Raw genomic sequence first — 20165 nt, forward strand, 5'->3', positions numbered from 1 at the left:
GAGGCCAGCAAGGCTGGCGGCTCGAAAGGAAGCTAAAGAATTCCCCAGGCAGCCCTCAGGGCCCTGGGCTCTGAGGTTCTCACCCTGTACACAGGCCAGCTTTTGTAGCTGCCCCATACCCCGGCAAAAACCCACCCCTGACATTGGCCAGACCCCCAGGATGCTGCGGATAAAGCTGGCCCTCTGCCACCCTCTGCTGCCAGCCTCTCTAGACAGCTCAGCCTGGGCCCCTGACTCTCCTGCACATGGTTGGCACCACCCGGATGTTGGCTGTGGCCCTTGGTTTCAGCTCCTCTCGTCCCCAGAGGCTCTGGTGATGATGAACCTGGGGCAGGATACACTCAGGCCTGACTTCATGGCTTCTCCCCAAGAGGGCCTCTGTCACCCGTGTCCTTGTGCTACCCTTCTGCTGTGTGAATCTAAACAGGCCTCCCCCACCTCTCTGACCTCAGAAGCCTTCCCTGTTCACAAGCCACTCAGTTCACACCTGGTTAATCAGCCAAATCCAGACATAATTCTTCCTCCTGGGCCCTGCGAGTCTCAGGGATGAACAGACAGGGTCACATGTCACACTGTGCTCAGTCAAGCTATGTGGAGTCCAATTCAGGTCATCTGTGCAAGAGGGCTTTTGCGTCGGCCTAAGGCGGGAATCAGCTGGTTAAGAGCATAGATTACTGGGCATGGTGGCTCACACCTGTAATCCCAGCACTTTGGGAGGCCGAGGCTGGTGGATCACTTGAGGTCAGGAGTTCGAGATCAGCCTAACCAACTTGGTGAAACTCCATCCATCTCTACTAAAAATACAAAAATAGCCAAACGTGGTGGTGGGTGCCTGTAATCCCAGCTACTCAGGAGGCTGAGGCAGAAGAATCACTTGAACCCAGGAGGCGGAGGTTGCAGTGAACCGAGATCACACCACTGCACTCCAGCCTGGGTGATGGAGTGAGACTCCATCATCTGGTTCCCAGCTCCAGCTGGGACCTCTCCTCACCAGTCCAGTGGTTCAGATCAGGCACCATCCTTGCAGCCTCCCTCTCCTCTCTGACTTGCACTCTCTCCACAGCTGTCCTGCTGACGGTGTGCTGCATGAAGAGGAAGAAGAAGACTGCCAACCCGGAGAACAACCTGAGCTACTGGAACAACGCCATCACCATGGACTACTTCAACAGGCATGCTGTGGAGCTGCCCAGGGAGATCCAGTCCCTGGAAACCTCTGAGGTAATGAGCTTGGAAGTACTGGCCCCACTGCAGGGAAACCAGGCCCAAAGACAGCCATGCGGCATCTGCTCATTTCTGAGTGCCTTGCTCCTTAAGCCTGTGGACCAGCAGCATCAGTAACACCCAAGAGGTTGTCGGCTCTGCCCCACCCCTCCTGAACCAGGATCTGTGTTTTACCAAGAATCGCCAGGTGCTTTCTGCACATTAAATTTTGGAAGCACTGTTCCTGGGACTTTTGGTTTCCGGGAACAAGTGAACAAATACTCCGTGAGAACCTGTTTTGTGCCAAGCACTCCCAGGGGACTGTGAAGATGAGAGCTTGGTCCCAAGGGGCTGAGGTTCTGAGATGTGGCTGGGGGACAAACCCCAGCATCACCCAAAAGCAAAGCCAGTTAGGAGAAGCACAAGACGAGTCATGGAAAAGGAGCTGTGGAAACCCAGGGAGGAAAGCCTTCCCAGTGGAGATGCTAGAAAGGATCGGTGGATTTCAGCAGGCATTCCAGCAAAGGAAGTAGCCTGGGGAGAGGTGGGGACATGTGCTGGATCTGAAAGGAGAGAAAACACTGTGAGGGGGTGTTTTCCCAAGACACCTGGCTGGTCAGTGAGAAAGCCGAGCTTTGAACCCAGGACTCTAACCACAGAATCCACACTCTTTCCATTCTCACACGGAGGGTGGAGTAGAGGCCACCGTGGAATAGCAAGGAAGGATAAAGGCCAGATTAGACACAGCCTTGAATAGGGTATTACAGCATCGGGACTCTAGTTTGGGGCAGCAGAGAATCACTGAAAAGTTTTGATCTTTGGGTGACCCAGTTTTAGAAGGGTTATGCCAACGGCCTGGTGAAAACACCCTGTCTATGATCAGTGAATGGATAAGGAAAAGAAAAAAGAAAAGTCATAAGAATGACTTGATGGATGAGTAAATGGATGGAATGACACAGAAAGACAGAGTAAAAATAGGTAGCTCAACTAGGATGTGATCGAGATGGCCCTGGAAAAAGATAACAGACATCTGAGTAAGGCAGTGAGAGCTGAGAAGAGTTCTTGCAGAGCTACAGCCCCCACCTTCCCATGTAGGTCCATTCTCCAGGGTGAGCTTTTGTAAACATAATTGTGGTCACATTGCTCCCATGCTTAAAACCTTCCCATTTCTCTCAAGTTAAAGTTCAGAGTCTCCAAGGTAGACCTAACCCAGCCCAACTTTCCAGCCTCACATCATACCCCTCTTCCCCTCTTCCGCTAAGCTCTAGCCACACGGGAATTCATTTTGTTCCTTCCCAGCACCAAATACATCACACCCACTCCAGGTGTGTGCATGAGCTGACACCTCTCCTGCACCGTCTGCAGTCTCCCCAGCAGCCCCTTCTCTTGCTCACCTTAGTGACTCCAACTCATCCTTCAGGGCCCAGTCCAAATGTCAGTTCCTCAGCGAGGTCTTCCTTAACCTGCCAGGCTGGGTTCAGCTCTCCTGTCACATGGTCTCAGCTCCCTATGCCTTTTCATTGTGACACTTTTTAGAGCTGTGATACATGCGCCACTGGTCTGATACTAGCTTAGTGCCTCTCTCCCTCACCTGAGTAACCAGTTGCTTCCACATTGCTAAACCCAGGAGCCGATTCCGAGCGCTCATCCTACTCCATCTGCAGCGGCACTGGCCGTCACATGGCAGCAGAGGCCCTGCCCTCTCAGGCTCTCCCCAGCTCCCGTTCCCGATTCCTTGTCCTTTCTCCAGCCTCTGTTCACTGGAGTGCCCCATCTCGGTATCTCGATCCTGCCACTACCTCTCTTCTCTTTTTTTCTTTTTTTGAGATGAAATCTCACTCTGTCACCCAGGCTGGAGTGCAGTGGCATGATCTTGGCTCACTACAACCTCCACCTCCCAGGTTCAAGTGATCCTCCTGCCTCAGACTCCTAAGCAGCTGGGACTACAAGCACACGCCACCACATCCGGCTAATTTTTGTATTCTTAGTAAAGATGGGGTTTCACCATGTTGGTCAGGCTGGTCTTGAACTCCTGACCTCAAGTGACCCACCCGCCTCAGCCTCCCAAAGTGCTGGGATTACAGGCCTGAGCCGCCATGACCTGCCAGTTCTCTTCCCTTTCTGCTGAATCCCATGACTTAAATACCATCTCTGCACTATAGAGTATAAATGTCTACCTGTAGCCTTGACGTCTCCCCTGACCCCAGACTCACATACACAGCTCCCTGCTGCTGCACGTGTCTAATAGGCACTCAAACTTCACACACCCAAGATTGAGCCCTTGATTTCCCCTCCTGCAGCTTCTCTTTACATAGATGGTACTGCCAGCTGCGCTTCCTTCTTGTATACCCTACTTCCTGTCTGTCAGAAAAGACAGTCTGTCAGAAAATTTTACTGATCCCTCATTTCCTTCAGGTCTCTGTTCAAATGCCACCTCCTCTGGGAGGCCCTCCCTCCCGCACCGCTCTAAATTACTTAGATCCCCCACCGCGTTCTGTTTCCTCTTCCTTGCTTTATTTGTCCTCAGAGCACTTCTTACTGCTTGACATTGCGTCCTCCTCTCTCTGCTGATTGGTGTATGGTCTGCCTCTCCTGCTGCCTGAGGCAGAAGCATGTTTGTTGTGCTCACTGCTCTAGTCCCAGCACCTAGAGCAGTGCCTGGCACGTGGTAGGTTCTTAGGAAATGTTTATCAAGTGAATGAACTATAAATGTTGTTCACCACAGTTTACCCGTCACCCAGCCAGAGCCTAACACACAGTAAATGCCCAAGAGAAATTATTCACCAGAGGACAAACAAGGGGCCAGCTTCTTTGCAGCAATGACCTTTAGTGTGGCCTGTGCACATTTTGCATGGAAAAAGCGTTCCTGAGATCTGCTATAGTAAGTGGGGAAAAATGTGTAACTTGACAACAGGGCTGGTCCTACTTTAGGGATGGGCTGTGAACCCCTGAACCCTAAATTTCTCATATTCTCTTTGCAAAGTGGTCAATGAAAACCAAAGCCAAAGGACAATACACATGAACGCACTCTAGAAAATGCCCTTGCTTTTAGAACATCCCAGTTAGTCACTTGGCACAGAGCACGAGGGCCGCCATCCAACACAAGCCAGAGTTTCTGGTGGAAAGGGCTGCCCCGCCAATCATGATCTCTAGACCAGGACCTGCAAGCACAAAGCTCCGCTTGGCTTCAGAGCGAACTGGATTTTGCTGTTTCCCTCCCAGCAAGCAGTTCCTCTCATTCTGCTTTATCTAGAGTAATATTACAATCTGTTCCAGCTCTCCAGGCTCACACTATTTGAGGGCAAAGGCAGGCAGGCTGGGACCAGGATGAAGCCAGCTGGGTGCACGTGCGCGCGCGTGCCGTGCTCCACCTTCTGTGTCGATGCAGCAGCAACACACAGGTCTAGGGCTGTACAGGCAAAACTGTGATGCCCAAAAGGTGCTTGGAAACGTCCACTCTTTTTTCTCTCTCCGTCCCCCTCCTCCCCCTCCTCCCTGCTTTATCCCGTTCCTTCTTTTCTCCCTCCCCATCTCCTCCTCCTCCTTTTTCTTCTCCTTTGCCTTGGTCGTTTCCTAAATAACTCTCTCTTTTTTTTATGCAGCAAAGTATACCCACATGGTTTTGCCTTTGGTGGATACTTGCTTTGTGAAAGCTATAAAATGACAAGCCTGATCCAGCCTCCGCAGTTGAACCCAAAAGCACAGTGCAGGAAAAGGATTTTGGTCTCTCTCAGGTGCTCCACTATTTTTCTTAGACAGCTGGCCCCATGTCCACATTTAGATAAGTGTTCAACTAATCCCAGACACTAAAGGCAGTTCTTGTCTTCTGAAGAGACATTCGATCAACAATGCCATTTCTTCCCTTAGGATTCGTAGAGCAGTAAGTACTCCTCAGGACGTATCTATTACGCATGTTTTGTTTAAAAATAAACTTAATTGCTTTGCAAAATGATCAGAAATGAGGAATAAAAGCAAAAAGCAAAAAAATAAAAAATAATCAACTTAAGAGAATTAATTGTGGCTACTTAAGATATTTCTAACCAAATCTGGCATGAGCCAGTATACGTAGGCCTATAGTTGAGTCTTTGCCCTGAAATGGCTTGAAGGTTCTGAGTCATTAGCTGTTTTAATTGGAACAAGCTATGACTTTCTTTTTTCCTTTCTCTAAATTAGTACCAGGCCCAAATCCAAGCACAGCCACTTAGTGACCCATAAATGTTTGCTGTCCTTAGTAGCTGAAACCAAAACCCTGCCAAACCCATACAGATTACCTTCTGGGCAGTGGATTGCCTATTTCTAGGCCTTTCTGCTCCTGCAGTTGAACATACAGACTGAAATTTTCCTTTATCATGTATTGTGCAGTCACACAGAGATGCAGATCCATTCAGCTCAGCATTGCTAGTGCTATAAGAAATGGGGCATTGATTCTGACCAGAGTCTGGAAGGCCTGAGAATAGGGAAGGAATTGACCCTTGAAGCCTCTTGGCAGGCCTGTTAGATCCTGATACGTGGGTAGCAGGAAGGGAAAGGGGTGAGTAAATCTATGTATATTCAGGAAGGAGAAGCAGAGTTTCCCAGAAGTCAGTGAGAAAGGCAGGAAGTATAGTCTGGGGTCCATGTGGACCAAGTTTCACTACTAGTTCAGTGAGCCATGCACTGTATGTGTGTGATGCATGGCAAGCCCCCTCAGACTTTGACAAGGAAAATAGTATCACCTCTGGCAACCTGGTATTGGGGTAATTCCAGAAGCAGGAAACATTTTTTGGGAGCTGCTATAAAAATCTGAAAGAATAGCACAAAAATTAAAATACACACGCACACGCACACACACACACGCACGCACACACACACGCACACACGCACAGACTAATTAAAAGAATAGCAAAGAGGGCTGTGTGCCTCAGCATTAGCAGTGGGGATGATGAAAATGTGTGCCAAGCCCTCAATGCTGAAATAAATGTTCCCACATGTACTTTTAAGAACGGCCACCCTAAGCCTTCTCCAGCTCACTTCTCCTTCCTCTCTCCCCCCAGGATCAGCTTTCAGAACCCCGTTCCCCAGCCAATGGCGACTACAGAGACACTGGGATGGTCCTTGTTAACCCCTTCTGTCAAGAAACACTGTTTGTGGGAAACGATCAAGTATCTGAGATCTAACTGCAGGAGGCTTCGCTTTGCTATTCCCTATTTTTCGTCTCTAAATTATAAATATACAAATATATATATTATAAATATAACCTTTGTGTAACCCTGACTTAATGAGAAACATTTTCAGCTTTCTTTTCCTATGAATTGTCAACATCTTTTTTACTAGTGTGGTTTAAAAAAAAAAATTTACAGAATGATCTGTGGCTTTATAAAATAAAGGTATTTCTAAGCAAAGCAGTTGCATTGATTGCTTCTCTTAATAACTATTTTTGAGCACCTGGGGATCCCAGGCGCCCTGGTCAGGTGAGGTAAGAGACTGACCTATAGAAGCTGAATGTCGCCGTGGTCAAGCGCACAGTTCTTTGAGTGATTCTTAAAGCTCTGGTTCCTCTCGATTTGGTGTGGCCCACCTCTTCCCTCTCATACGCACACCTGTAAAGGGAACTGGGCCACCTGGGGGGAGATGGCAGACTCATGCACAGGGCAGGAAAAGGGAACATCTCATCACCCCCGAGGATGAGGGCCCTGGAGCCTCATGACACCACCATTGGATGTCATGTTTAAAAGCTGTAGACAGCAGACAGAAGCATGGAGTCCTTGGGAATCCACGGAGGACATCAAGGCATCCCAAGGCCACGTCCCCCTAACATTGCTTCCACTGCTAACAAGACTGCCTTTCCCTGGTGGGAAAACGTTCCCTCCATGCCCCTTCCTGCATCCCTTCCAACACTCAATCTGCACTAAACACCAGTGCCTTTCTCTCGGAGAGGGTTTAGATGCAGATCCCAGCCTTGGAGCTTTAAAATGCTTGCTCTTCTTCAAGGATCAAATGTTTATTGGGGTTTAGCTTTGTTTTCTCAAAAGGCCATGGTATTGTACCCCTAAGGAACATGTTTATCTAAGAAGCTTTGAGGTAGCAGAGCTATGATTTTTGAAACCTTCCTCCTGCAATCTTTAAAAAAATTTAAAAAAAAGATTGCTGAGCAAATCATTTCAGAGAAGACGTCGTTACACTCCTACTTGCCCCTGCAAACCTGCTCGCAGCACCAGCCGGTGGACCTGCCCCACAGCTCACAGCCTCCACTGCTCCCCTCGTTGCCCACTGGCTGGCTGCCTCACCGTGCTGTGTCCAGCGCGGCCAACAGGGTCAGACCCTCAGAGATGCCCAAGAGGCTTCCAGAGGTGGCTGCTTCTCTATTTTTTCCTGATCGTGGCTAAGAGAGATGATGACTGCTTTGACACTTTCCTTCTCTAAAATAAAACTAGTTTGATAGTATATTTTGAATATAGATGCTCTTATAGTTGGATTGGGAATTGAACTTGAATGTTGATTCATATGTTTGTGTTGTTGCTGTGGTCTTTTTATCATGACTTTTTTCTTTCTGCGTTTTTAACAAGCAGATGGCCTTCAAAAGTGTGTTCTCAGTGTTGTATAAAACTACTTCACATGAGTTCAGTTGTTGTCTCTCTTCAAAGAGTCTTCAACCCACAAAGACGCAGGTTAAATGTTTCTCTAAGTTTAATTTTCTAGCGTGTTGTTGTCTGACCTTTTTAACCTTACCATAATATTTCTGTTAACTGTTACATTTAATATGCCAATGTGTGTGAGTATACATAGAGAAAAATCTGTAAAGTAAAATTTATATATAATATATGTAATCCAAGATACATATGTTATATATACGTATGTGGATGTATGACTTATTTTTCCTTATCCACAGATTTCAGCTACCATGTATATATAAATAAACTTATTTTGTTAGCCAGAGGATTCCGTTGCTAATGCATTTTGCATTCTTTTCATTTTAAGATAAGTTCTAAGTCTTCCTTAAGCAGTACCAATGCCAACTTTATGTCCATGGTATTTTTTAATCTGATTTAACAGGTGAGTTTTATGTACATGACGAGCTAATAGGATTAGCAATTTATCTTTTTTTTTTTTTTTTTTTTTTGAGACGGAGTTTCGCTCTTGTTACCCAGGCTGGAGTGCAATGGCGCGATCTCGGCTCACCACAACCTCCGCCTCCTGGGTTCAGGCAATTCTCCTGCCTCAGCCTCCTGAGTAGCTGGGATTACAGGCACATGCCACCACGCCCAGCTAATTTTTTCTATCTTTAGTAGAGACAGGGTTTCACCTTGTTGACCAGGATGGTCTCGATCTCTCGACCTTGTGATCCACCCGCCTCGGCCTCCCAAAGTGCTGGGATTACAGGCTTGAGCCACCATGCCCGGCAGCAATTTATCATTTGATAAAATAAATCTTTTTGAACATGTTTGCAATTTCTCCAAACTAGAGTCATCTTTCCTCAGGTCTTTGGAGATAGCGGTGTCAATTAAAGCACGTCCCCCACCATTCTCCCCATCCCCAGGGCTGAGTGGATTTATATAGTAAATATCTTTGGCCCAGAGATGTCTGAAGTTAACCCGGCCATTGAGTGTTACCGTTGTGTAGAGAATAACAATGCCTAAACATGACACATTTGTGCATACCTTAATCAGTAGCTTGAACCTTTCGTTCAGCCTTGGACAATACATCTTGGAATTCACAATAACATAGATCCTCAGAATCAAGTCAGTGTCACCTGTACAGGAGGCTGTGACTTTAACGCAGCCTCTCATGCTCCTTCTGGGTGTGTCAGGGCTGGTGCTCACAGCATTAATGCTACATCTGAATAAACAAGGACACTACTGGCTTTTATGTAATCTAATCGGTTCTTTCATCTGTTCATCAAATAGCCCCAACATTGATATTTATAAAAACCTCCTAGGCCATGTCAAATGGACAAAGTGGAAGACAATAAAGAAAGGAAGGGTTGGAGCATCCTGGTCAGCAGGAAGGAAGTACACACAGATCTTCTAGTAGTAGACCAGGTTTTTTAACTTTACCTGGTGACCTCGTGTAGGTACCCTGCTCTCTGGGTGGTGGGCAATATGGAGGCTCCTAAGTCACTGGCCCAGAGGTTGGAAGAGGCTGTCTTCCCCCCAGCTCTGCTACTTTCTGGGACCTTGGACAAGTCATTGCAGCTCTCAGGGTCCTCCTCACACAAGAAGATAGTGGCCAACCACAGGACACGCGATATGGCACTTTGGAGCTGGGAGGTGCACAGCCCATATGGCAGTACTTGTCAACCCTGGACCTCCTTCCTCCTAAGGTTGGCTTGAGAATTTCATGAAGTAAACTATAGGATTCAGGCACACAGCAGGCTGGATTTGGTACTCACTAGAGATTGGCTCCCTTCCTCTCTCACCTGAGGTACATTCCTAAATTACAGCATCTGGAATAATATCCAGTTCTGGGGTTTGGTGACCTGGTTTCTCCAGGCTAAAACTTAAATACAGAGATTTTTAGGTCCATGTTGTCATCCTGGAACTTGAGGAACCTTCCTGATCCTAGAGAACTGATTGAAGTGTGACCCTTGATGGCTTAGTGGATGCCAAGGTCAAAAATTACAACACAGGGGTGTCATCATACCTAACTTGAAGCACCCTGGAAGAGCTTGCCAGGAAACGCTCTCTTCGTTGTTTTTATGTATCAGTTTTCCAACCGATGGGGAAGAAGCAGAGGTGGAGAGAATGGCCAGAACACAACGTATGGGGCCTGAATTTGCCCAGGGTCCTTATCTGGTACATCAGAAAGTTAGAGGCTCAGGCTGATGTTCAGAAAGTGAGGTCCAGAGGGAGGAAGTATCCTGGCCAACAACGAGCAGCTGATGAACAGAGCATCTGAGGACAGAGATGAGGAAGAAAGGAGAGAGACAAGGGAAGGACCAGAAGCTGCTGCCAGGACTGAGACGGGGGGAAGGAAACCACAGGCAGGGGCTCTTCTCCTGGGTCCCTGGCGCTGCGTCCTGCCGTTTTTCATCCTCTACTGCCTGTGTGGACATGTGTTCACATTCACATGTGCCAGCACACATAGGGATGTAGAAAGCACTGAAATTAGTCCTGAAATAGCTAGACTGAGTCTTAGCTTGTCATGTGAGGTCTGGGGCAAGTGATCACTTGTGATCTGAGGTCATTGAGCCTCAGTTTATTCGTCTGTAAAATGGGGTTGCTTGATGCCTGCCTTGCCCACTCTTAGGTAGTAAAGTGCACAAACCCAGATGAGCTACCCCCACAGCCTGCACTGATCCAGCCTCCCCCACCACCAACAGAAAAATCTAGGAGGTTGGGCACATGACCCTACATCAAAGAATGCATGAGTGCCTCTCTGCACGCAGCCCTGGCCAGTGCCCATTTCTCTTTCAGCTCAGTGAATGATGGAAACTCATGGAAGACAGCAGACAAAGCAGCCCCGGGGATAGGGGAGATTCCAGAGAGGCCCGTGACCAGGCCACAGGGATGCTGGGGCTGTAAACCAAAAGCCACTGGCCTCTGTAAACCCACTTGGGCACCACAGAGGCAGAAGGGGTGATGAGTGAGAGGCGAGTAGTAGTGGACTTGCCCACCAGTGCCAGCTCCAGCATGCCCCTCCAGAGGCGCAGGGCATCCTTCAGGGGACTGCGGTCATCATCCTCCCTGGATAGCCCCCCAGCCTCCAGGACCAATGCCATGAGTGGCCTTGTCCGAGCACCTGGGGTCTATGTAGGAACAGCGCCCAGTGGGTGCATAGGTGGCCTGGGTGCCCGTGTGACCCGCCGGGCCCTCGGCATCAGCAGTGTCTTCCTTCAGGGCCTGCGGAGCTCAGGCCTGGCCACAATGCCGGCTCCAGGTTTGGAGCGGGACCATGGTGCTGTTGAGGACCTGGGAGGCTGCCTGGTGGAATATATGGCCAAAGTGCATGCCCTTGAGCAAGTCAGTCAGGAACTGGAAACACAGCTTCGGATGCACCTGGAGAGCAAGGCCACGCGCTCGGGAAACTGGGGTGCCCTTCGGGCCTCCTGGGCCAGCAGCTGCCAGCAGGTAAGTGTCCAAGCTGTGCCGAGGGCTTTGCAGAAGGCTGGGAGGGGCTGCTGAAGGCAGGGGTAGGGTTTTTCTGGTCTTTCTCAGGCCAGAAAAACTGACCATAACCCCCTACACTTTCACACTTAAAATGCTAATGATAACAACAATGCTACTTTTTCATCGAGGTTTACTAGGAGCCCACGCTAGCCCCCGTACGTGTGCTATTCACTATCTTCTGTAACCTTCAAAGAAATGCTATGCAGTGGATCATTCATTGATTACATTTTTCAGATGAGAAACTGAGGCATGTAATTTGCCCAAGACTTCAAAGCTAGTAGAGGGATAGAGATGAGATGTAAACCTGAATTTTTGTGTCTCCAAAGTTGCATTTGCCCCATTACCCTGGGCTGCCTCAGTGACCTTTACTGTTGAGAAAGGATTTTTACAGCCATTATCCAATCAAATGCCATCAGATGGATGCGGTATTAAAAACAATGAATAAATGGAGGGGTGTTCCTGTATCCACCTACAACCATGCTGTTCAATAGAAATCGGTACATCGGTAATTGACAAGTTTCTATTGCCCACAGTAAAACAAGTAAAAAGAAACAGGTGAAGTTAATATTATAGCTTATTTAACTATATGTCAAGAATGTTATTTCAACACGTAATCAATACAAAATGTATTAATGAGATAATTTACCTTCAAGTAGAATTTTCTGCATGATGGAAATATTAGTATCTTATATCTGTACTGTCCAATCTGGCAGCCACTAGCCATATATAGCTATCAAGCACTTGAAATGTGGCTGAGACTGAGGAATTGTATTTTTATTTTATCTAATTTTCATTCATTTAAATATAAATAGCCACAGGTAGCTAGTGGCTATCTTACTGGACAGGGAAGGATGCCCAGGTTTCATCTTTCTCCCTTGCTTGGTCAGCCCTGCTTTTCCCACTCTCCAGGGTGATTTCTGCAGAGCCTGGAGCTCATCCATCCCGTCTGGCCTGTAGCCTGTGGTTCTAATGCTGGGACTCCAGCCAGCATTACACTTCTCAGCTGGTCTCTCTGTGGATGGCTGGCTTCTCTCCTCCCCTTTCTCTCCAGATGCTGGCCTTGGGATCCCTCTTAACAAAATCAGCCTCTAACCCACCAGGGACTGCCAACTCAGCCCCTTGGCCCCCTGGAGTCCAGCATGCAGCCTCCCAAGAGGAGGTCACCAAATTGTATTTGTGTGTAGCTGGGGAGATGCTGAGCAGGTGCACACAGGGACTCCCCATTTGCCCCTCCTGCCTCCTGCTTCATCCCAGGATGCTTCTCCTGCACTGTTGCCACTGCCCGCTGACAGCACAGAGCACATGATGAACAGCACTTTCCTCTCAGGCTCTCCCCCTGGTGCTGTTGTTCCGCTTGCCTCCATCTGGGCTGCTCCATCTTTGAACAGTCCAGGCCCTTAACGCCTGTCAAATCAAAGAGGCAGCCATTCCTCCAGGACTCGTCACAAACTGTCCTGTTTCCAAATATCGTCCCATAACCACCACCAGAACATCCCTGGATACTCTACTATGTCAGCAATCGCTTGCACTCAGGTGCCACACAGACTTGTCAGGAGAAATCAGGTGTCCCGATTTCAAGGTTAAAAAGTAGGGCCACAAAAACTTAGTTTATGCTCAATAGATACTGACTTGCTCTGGCTCCAGATAGCTATAGGAACTGTTGCGACTTACTGACTTCCCTGGGCCTCAGTTTCATTATCTACAAAATGGGTATAATCATGCTTGGATATTCTAGCAAATCCATAGATAAGATGCCTGGCTCCTGCCTACAAGCAGAGTATAGACTAGGAAGCTCTAAAATCCTGTGAAAGCAGCACAGCCATGCGCCAAGACACACACCCTCTGTCATTGAGGGTCAGGCTCCCACATGGCTCACTTTCCTCTTAAGTGCCTATAAACGAGATCCCGGCTATGAATAAAGGTCTCTTTTTCTTCTTTTTTTAAAAAAACATGGACTTGAAGATAGAGTTAGACCAATCAATAAAATGGAGTTATTATTTCCTTTTTTTTTTTTTTTTTTTTTTTTAAAGATGGAGTCTCCTTCTGTCACCCAGGCTGGAGTACAATGGCACGATCTTGGCTCACTGCAACCTCTGCCTCTCGGGTTCAAGCAATTCTGCTGCCTCAGCCCCAAGTAGCTGGGATTACAGGTGCCTGCCACCATGCCTGGCTAATATTTTTGTATTTTTAATGGAGATGCGGTTTCACCCTGTTGGCCAGGCTGGTCTCAAACTCCTGACCTCAGGTGATCTGCCCCCTCTGCCTTCCAAAGTGCTGGGATTACAGGTGTGAGCCATCACTCATGGCTCGCGTTATTATTTCTGTATTGCACAGGCCAGCCTTTCAGCCATATTAAGCTCTATTCCATCAAGAAGAACAAAAAAAAAAAACCTCTGTAATTGAGAAATACTCACAATTTTTTCCATCAATCTGGCCTCGAGGAGCTGCAGGAGGCCCCCACCGGGCCCCCATCGCCTTTTTTTTCCCTAAAGGCCACCTTCCAGCCCAGGCCTTCCACAAAGTACTGCCTTCGCCTCTCTTGGAGGTCAGAGGCAGCCACTCTGCAGTCCTGGGCTCCAGAAATCCAGTGCTCCCTCCCTCTGCCCTCACTTAGGCCCCTCTGCCTGGGGCTTCAAGCCCACCTTTCCAGACTCAGGGCTCTGGTGTTCCGTGCTCCTCACAGCACTCCTTACCCTCCCATTTCTCCACCTGCAGCCACCTCTTCCCCACCTTGTCCACCTCGCAGAACCCCTCCTTGTCCTGCAAGCCCAGTTCCATGCAACCCTCTGTGACTCCTCAGGGCCCACGCAGCGCCTGAGGCCTCCGAGCAAGCTCTCAGCAACTAAGCCCTGAGTTGGCACCTAGAGAGACATTCGACCTCCTCCTTAGCCTGGACCCCAAACAGAGAGTCCAAGGGAGGCCTGTCACTCAAGAGCAGGGTAGGGGATGTCCATTTTGGTGGCACTTTCTTGCATCAGGCTGGAGCAGGCAGTGGGGAAGTTCAGAGCAAGCGACAGCTTCCATAAATGTTTGGGAAACAACATTTCCCCTTGCTTTCAGAGGGGGATAAAAGAGTTGGAAAGGGGACAGGCTCTCCTCCCCACCACCATCCGCCAGAAGACACAGAAAGCTCCTGGGGCCATTCTGGGGAGTGAGGGCCCCCCGTGTCCTGGAATCTCCCCACAGTCTGTCTCACCCTCACCAAGAGGAGACAAAGACAGGTTTTCAGGAAAAGCAGGAAGAGGAGCCGGGGAAGTGAAACCAATGCTGTCACTGTGCGGAAAGCCGCATCACAGAGAGCAACACAAAGCTTGGGCATCCAGAGGGCTCGTGCCATGGCAGAGTCAGGAAGGCAGCCCTGGGGAGGGGTCTTCTCCATCCTTAGCACCATTAAGTTCGGGGCCGAGGTTGGCTCCATGGGTGCACCTCCAGTGAAGTCTCATAGGGTCCTGCACTGGATCATATCATAGATCACTGCAACCTCCAACCTCTGGCCTCAAGAGACCCTCCTGTCTTGGCCTCCCACAGGGCTGGGGTTATAGGCATGAGCCACCAGGCCCAGTCAATAGTTTTATCTTTGAATTTGTGTTTTGAACTGAAGTCTGATGGGACAATGGAGCATGGACCAGGGGCTCTCGAACGGTCCTACCTCCCTGTGTCTCCCTAGAACAGGTTCTTGGCCCACCCTTCTTCCCCCAGGAGCCCCAGGCCTCTTCTGACAACCCCCTCCCTGCCCCAGGGTGGCAGCAACTGGAGGGAGAGGGCAAGCCTCTTGCCCACCCCCGACCCAGGCACCTACAGGTGGCGCTGAGGTCGTAGTACTCCTGGGGGTTACCACCCCATCCCTACCAGCAGGACATGGTACATCAGTCCAGTGGCTGGTAAGAAAGGTACCCCAGCCAGTGGTGGGGTGCACACATGCCCAGAATCATGGAGCAAGGCCACTGGATGCCTATAAAGGTCTGTCTGCATGAGTATCCCCATGCCCCGGGGAGTACAAAACTAAATAGCAGATAAGAAGTCCCATAACAAGTTGAAACTTGACAGAAGAAAGGAAAAGCTTTATATTTTAGTAACGTAAATTGCACTTTGCTCCTGCTCTTTGAACAAGGAGCCCCACACGTTGCACTAGGACCCACAAATTGCATAGCTGGTCCTGGTTAGGGTTCATGCATATGAAGTTCTGTTTCAATTCCAACCCTCTCTCCTCCCAGTCCTCAGCTGCATTAGAACCTCCCAGCCTCTTCTGCTAAGTGGTGAAAACAGACAGAAAAACCCCAGCTGGCAACCACAGAGGCTGAGGAAGCCCTGGGCCATTTCCCTCTCCGGCCTTGCTCTGTGCTCTTGAGTGAAGGATGCCGATGATAGGCTCTGGTGGCAACATCAGGCCCTTTCATCTCAAATAGGCCAAACGCAAGCTTGGAATAAGGCAGCCTTGTGCCTCGGAGCTGCAGATGAAAGGAGAGCGGTGACAGAGGCACAGCCCTCAGAGACGGGTGTCAAAACAAAAGGAACGGCCGAGGCCTGGGGAAAAGGGGAGGGCAGAGGTTCTAAGTTGAGGAGCCGGGACATCCATCCAGGTCTCCACGGGAGAAGACCGCAGCTTTCACCGCCAAAGGAGACAGCTGTCTGCTGGAGGAAATGGGAAATCAAAACTGTTGAAAGGCAACAGGACTAGAGTTTAAAATAGACCCGATTTGACTATTTTTCCTGCTGTTCACAGCCCCTCTTTCTGTCCCTTTCAGAGAACAAGCCCATACTCAGGGAGTCTGCCTATTTGAAGAAAATGCTGGAAACTCCGGCAATCCAGATCTGGGCCAAGTTTCTCTCCCACAGAACCTGTGGTCCTAGAAGGCTTTCTTTTTAGAAAAAGAAACAAGGACTAATCCTTCTCCACTGAGTATAAAGGAAACAGGGTTTGCTGTTCATCACTTACCACTGCTATCCCCGAAAGCAGGTGATGGGGGCAGAATCATAAGCTATTTTAGCATCTGCAAAGGTCTGAACACAGTTCCCCAAGGCAAAGTCACTCGGTCAGTTTCTTAATAAACACAATTTGTTTGGTCAGAGTGGGCCAGTGGGGCAGTTTCTCTGTCAGCCAAGTGATGAGACACACTACAGGATGCTGCCAGGGAAAGTACATTCGAGAAATTCCTTCCTCTCAGGAAGAGTGACTGGAAGAAATATTTTGATGGGACAGGGGGAGAAGGAGGGATCAGCCCGCTCCCGAGGGTCTTATTTATATAATACGGGTAGCCACTAAGCTGCTTTCTCATTTTTTTGAGATGGAGTCTCAGCTGGGCACAGTGGCTCCCACCTGTAATCCCAGCACTTTGAAAGGCCAAGGTGGGCAGATCATCTGAGGTCAGGAGTTCGAGACCACACTTACCAATATAGTGAAACCCTGTCTCTACTAAAAATACAAAATTAGCTGGCATAGTGGTGCATGTCTGTACTCCCAGCTACTTGGGAGGCTGAGGCAGGAGAATCACTTGAACCCGGGAGGTGGAGGTTGCAGTGAGCCAAGATTGTGCTATTGCACTCTAGCCTGGACAAGAATACTCCATCTCAAAAAAAGAAAGAAAGAGAGAGAGAGAGAGAGATGGAGTCTCACTCTGTTGCCCAGTGCAGTGGTGTAATCTCGGCTCACTGCAACCTCTGCCTCCTGGGTTCAAGTAATTCTCCAGCCTCAGCCTCCCAAGTAGCTGGGATTACAGCTGCCTGCCACCACACCCAGCCAATTTTTTGTATTTTTAGTAGAGACAGGGTTTCGCCATGTTGGCCAGGCTGGTCTTGGACTCCTGACCTTGTGATCCACCTGCCTCGGCCTGCCAAAGTGTTGGAATTACAGGCGTGAGCCACCGCACCCAGCCAGTCACTAAGCTTCTTTCTAAGAAAGGTGGTTTCTGGTTTCCTGGAGGCTCTTGTTTTGTAAGTCGAGTGTGTCTAGAAAGCAAGATAACTACTAAAGAAAACAGAGGCAGGCTAGGGCTTGGCACTCAGGCGCTCTTTCCATGCCCTGCTCAGACACCACACTCAGCCACTCTGAAAACTCTTAAGATCTCTTAAAATGCGAGTTCCACGTTGGGAAATGAAAGATGCGGGGATGGGGTCAGTTTTCCACAAAAACTAGGGAAAACTAGATGTGGTACAAAGACTGGGGATTTTGAAGCCAGACAGGCCCTCGGTCAAACTCAAACCTTGCCACTTACTGACTGTATGTTCTCGAGCCAAGTTCTTCATTGATCTCCACATCTCAGTTTCCCATCTGAATAATGAGGATGTTTAGAGACTTCCTTTGACATGATAAAATATCTCTAAGAAGGAAACACTAGGCCTTCCACAGAAATGAAGAATGAGAAAAAGGTGCCCACCGTCACTGCTCTGTAACATTGGTCAGAGGCCGTAGTCAATGTGATTAGACAAGAGAAAATACTTGGTATAAGAACTAGAAAGAAAGAGGGAAAATTTTGGCCTTTCTGGAAATCCTAGAAGGAACAAGGTAAAAACTATACAACAAACAATAAGATAGTTTAGTAAAGTAGCATGCTATAAAATAACATCAAAAAGCAATACTGAGGCCAGGCATGGGGGCAAATGCCTGTAATCAAAGCACATTGTGAGGTCAAGGCAGGAGGATCACTTGAGCCTGGGACGTTGAGGTTGCAGTGAGCCATGATTTGCACTCCACCATGGGTGACAGAGCAAGACCCTGTCTCTAAAAGAAAAATAAATAAATACATGCTTCTTGGGGTGGTACAACTCTGTAGTACCAGATATTAGGGGGTGAGGCAGGAGGATTGCTCGAGCCCAGGACTTTAAGAACAGCCTGGGCAACAAAGCGAGGGCCACCTCAAAACAAATCATAAACAATGCTGTTTCTATATAATCAAAAAAGATAAAAGAGATGAGAAAATCTCATTTATGACAGCATAAGATTACTTCTAAATAAACTTCAGAAATGTCCAAAATCCCTATCAAATCTTCAAATCTTTCTGAAACATACAAAATAGTCTTGAACAAACAGAAAGAAATGCCATGCACTCAAATAGAAAGACCCAGTAACACAAAGATGTCTCTTCTCCCTAATTTATAAACTTATTGCAATCCTAATTTTTAAAATACCGTCTTTTTTTCTAGAGTTAGATGAGTTGATTATAAATTCCATTTGTAAGAACAAAACGACAAAAATGTCCAGGAAACAAAAAGTAAAAAGGGTGAAGGGCAGGAGGTTGGAGAGGTGACCAGCAGCCCCAGCAGACATTAACATATTATAAAGTCTCCGTAATTAACATAGTTTAGCATTGGCACAAAAAGATCAGACGACCAAGGAACAGAATAGAAAATTCTACAGTAAGCTCTACTGTGTTTGGAAATTTAGTATTGATAAAGGCAGCATTTGAAACCAATAGAGGGAAGGATGGACTTTTTAGTAAGTGATATTCAGACAGGAGGATCACTTGAGCCTGGGAGGCTGAGGGTACAGCGAGCCGTGATGGCACGGCCGCACTCCAGCCTGGGTGACAGAGCAAGACCCTGTCTTGAGGAAAACAACAAAATTGGATTCATTTCTTGCTGTACCCTAGGGTCAATTCTAAATGTATCCTAGATATTAATGTCAAAAATGAAACCATACAAGTAGAAAACATAGGTGAATTCCTTTATAACCTGGATGTGGGGAAATTTTTCCTTGTTACCATTCAAAATCCAAAAGCAACAAAGGAAAATATTGACACATTTGAAATTTTACACTTCAAAATATCACCACAAACAAAATTAAAGGATAAATGACAAACTAGGAAAAAAAAAGTAATGTAGGAAATAAAAGGTTAAAATAGCCCTATTCTATATACAGCATTTAAAATTTGAGATTAAAAAAAGTCAAGGCACTCTTATTTTTAAATATGTTAGAGATATGAACAGACAGTTGACACAAAAAAAAATACATGAAAATGGCTCCTAATGTCTCAAATGCACCCATAATAAGAGAAATGTTTAAAATCTGAGATACCATTTTTACCTATTCGATTAGCAAAACTCTAAAAGTGTGTCAAACTATTTTGTTGGTGAAGCTCTAAGAAAATAGGCAAGTTTACACAGTGTTGATGGGAATAGAAAAATGTCACAATTCCTATGGAGAAGAATATGGCAACAGCTATATGATTTGGCAACAAATTATACAGGCATTTATGTATACATAATTTGGCAACAAATTATATAGACATTTATGTCTGTATAATTTGACCCAGCAGTCCTGTTTCTAGGACTCACTCCCAAAGACACATTGGCAAAAATATGAACGAGAAGTATGTACAAAGCTGTTCACTGCAATCCCATCTGTAATACCAAATACTGGAAACAATCCAAATGCCTACCACTAGGGGACTAGCTGAATAAACGATGTGTCTGCAAAGAAACAAGGAGTAGCTCTGTAACTACTATGGAGTGATGATCTCCAGGATGCATTACTGAGCTAAAAGGCAAGATGGAAAGAGTGTGTTTTTCATTCTACCATCTAGCTAAGAAAAGGGAAGGATATGAATATATACGTACATATTTGTTTACGCTGAAAAAATGGAATAAAACAACCATAAGTGTTTTTAAATGTTACTTATAGGAGGGCAGAGGGAAAAGAGTGGCAGCGAAAGGAAGGACACCAGAGTTCTTTTAGTTTATCTTGTTTTGTGGAGATGACTTCGGAATCCCAAAAATATTTCACCAAATCATATAACAAAATTAGATTTCAGAAAGCCAATTCTAAGAATCAAAAATAAAAGGGAACAAATGAATCCAGCTATGTATCAAGTTGGTCGCATAGTCAGGCAAAGAAGAAATATTTCAAGTGCCTTTTTAAACCACAGGAATTTAACTGTTAGTTCG

The 20165-nt window shown here is 47.3% G+C and overlaps 2 protein-coding genes across 8 annotated transcripts in view; both read left to right on the forward strand.

Moving 5' to 3' along the window:
- TMEM108 (transmembrane protein 108) overlaps positions 1-8135 on the forward strand; it is a 332433-nt gene extending 324298 nt beyond the window's left edge. For 3 of the 7 annotated variants that reach the window (XM_074405463.1, XM_003925070.4, XM_010335799.3), the window contains 2 exons: positions 1064-1218; positions 6234-8131. In XM_074405463.1, coding sequence (XP_074261564.1) covers positions 1064-1218; positions 6234-6356 — 278 coding nt within the window. In that variant the 3' untranslated portion in view covers positions 6357-8131. Of the gene's footprint in view, positions 1-1063; positions 1219-6233 lie in introns of all 7 variants that reach the window. The other 4 variants (XM_074405464.1, XM_010335800.3, XM_010335802.2 and 1 more) reach the window with 3 other exon arrangements.
- A 2622-nt stretch (positions 8136-10757) lies between these two features.
- Positions 10758-20165, forward strand: part of BFSP2 (beaded filament structural protein 2) — a 61978-nt gene continuing 52570 nt past the window's right edge. Inside the window, exon 1 of the mRNA XM_003925069.3 lies at positions 10758-11246. Within this exon, the coding sequence (XP_003925118.1) occupies positions 10758-11246 (489 nt within the window). The remainder of the gene's footprint in view (positions 11247-20165) is intronic.

The sequence above is a fragment of the Saimiri boliviensis genome, chromosome 9 (assembly GCF_048565385.1).
Source record: "Saimiri boliviensis isolate mSaiBol1 chromosome 9, mSaiBol1.pri, whole genome shotgun sequence".
Lineage (NCBI taxonomy): Eukaryota > Metazoa > Chordata > Mammalia > Primates > Cebidae > Saimiri > Saimiri boliviensis.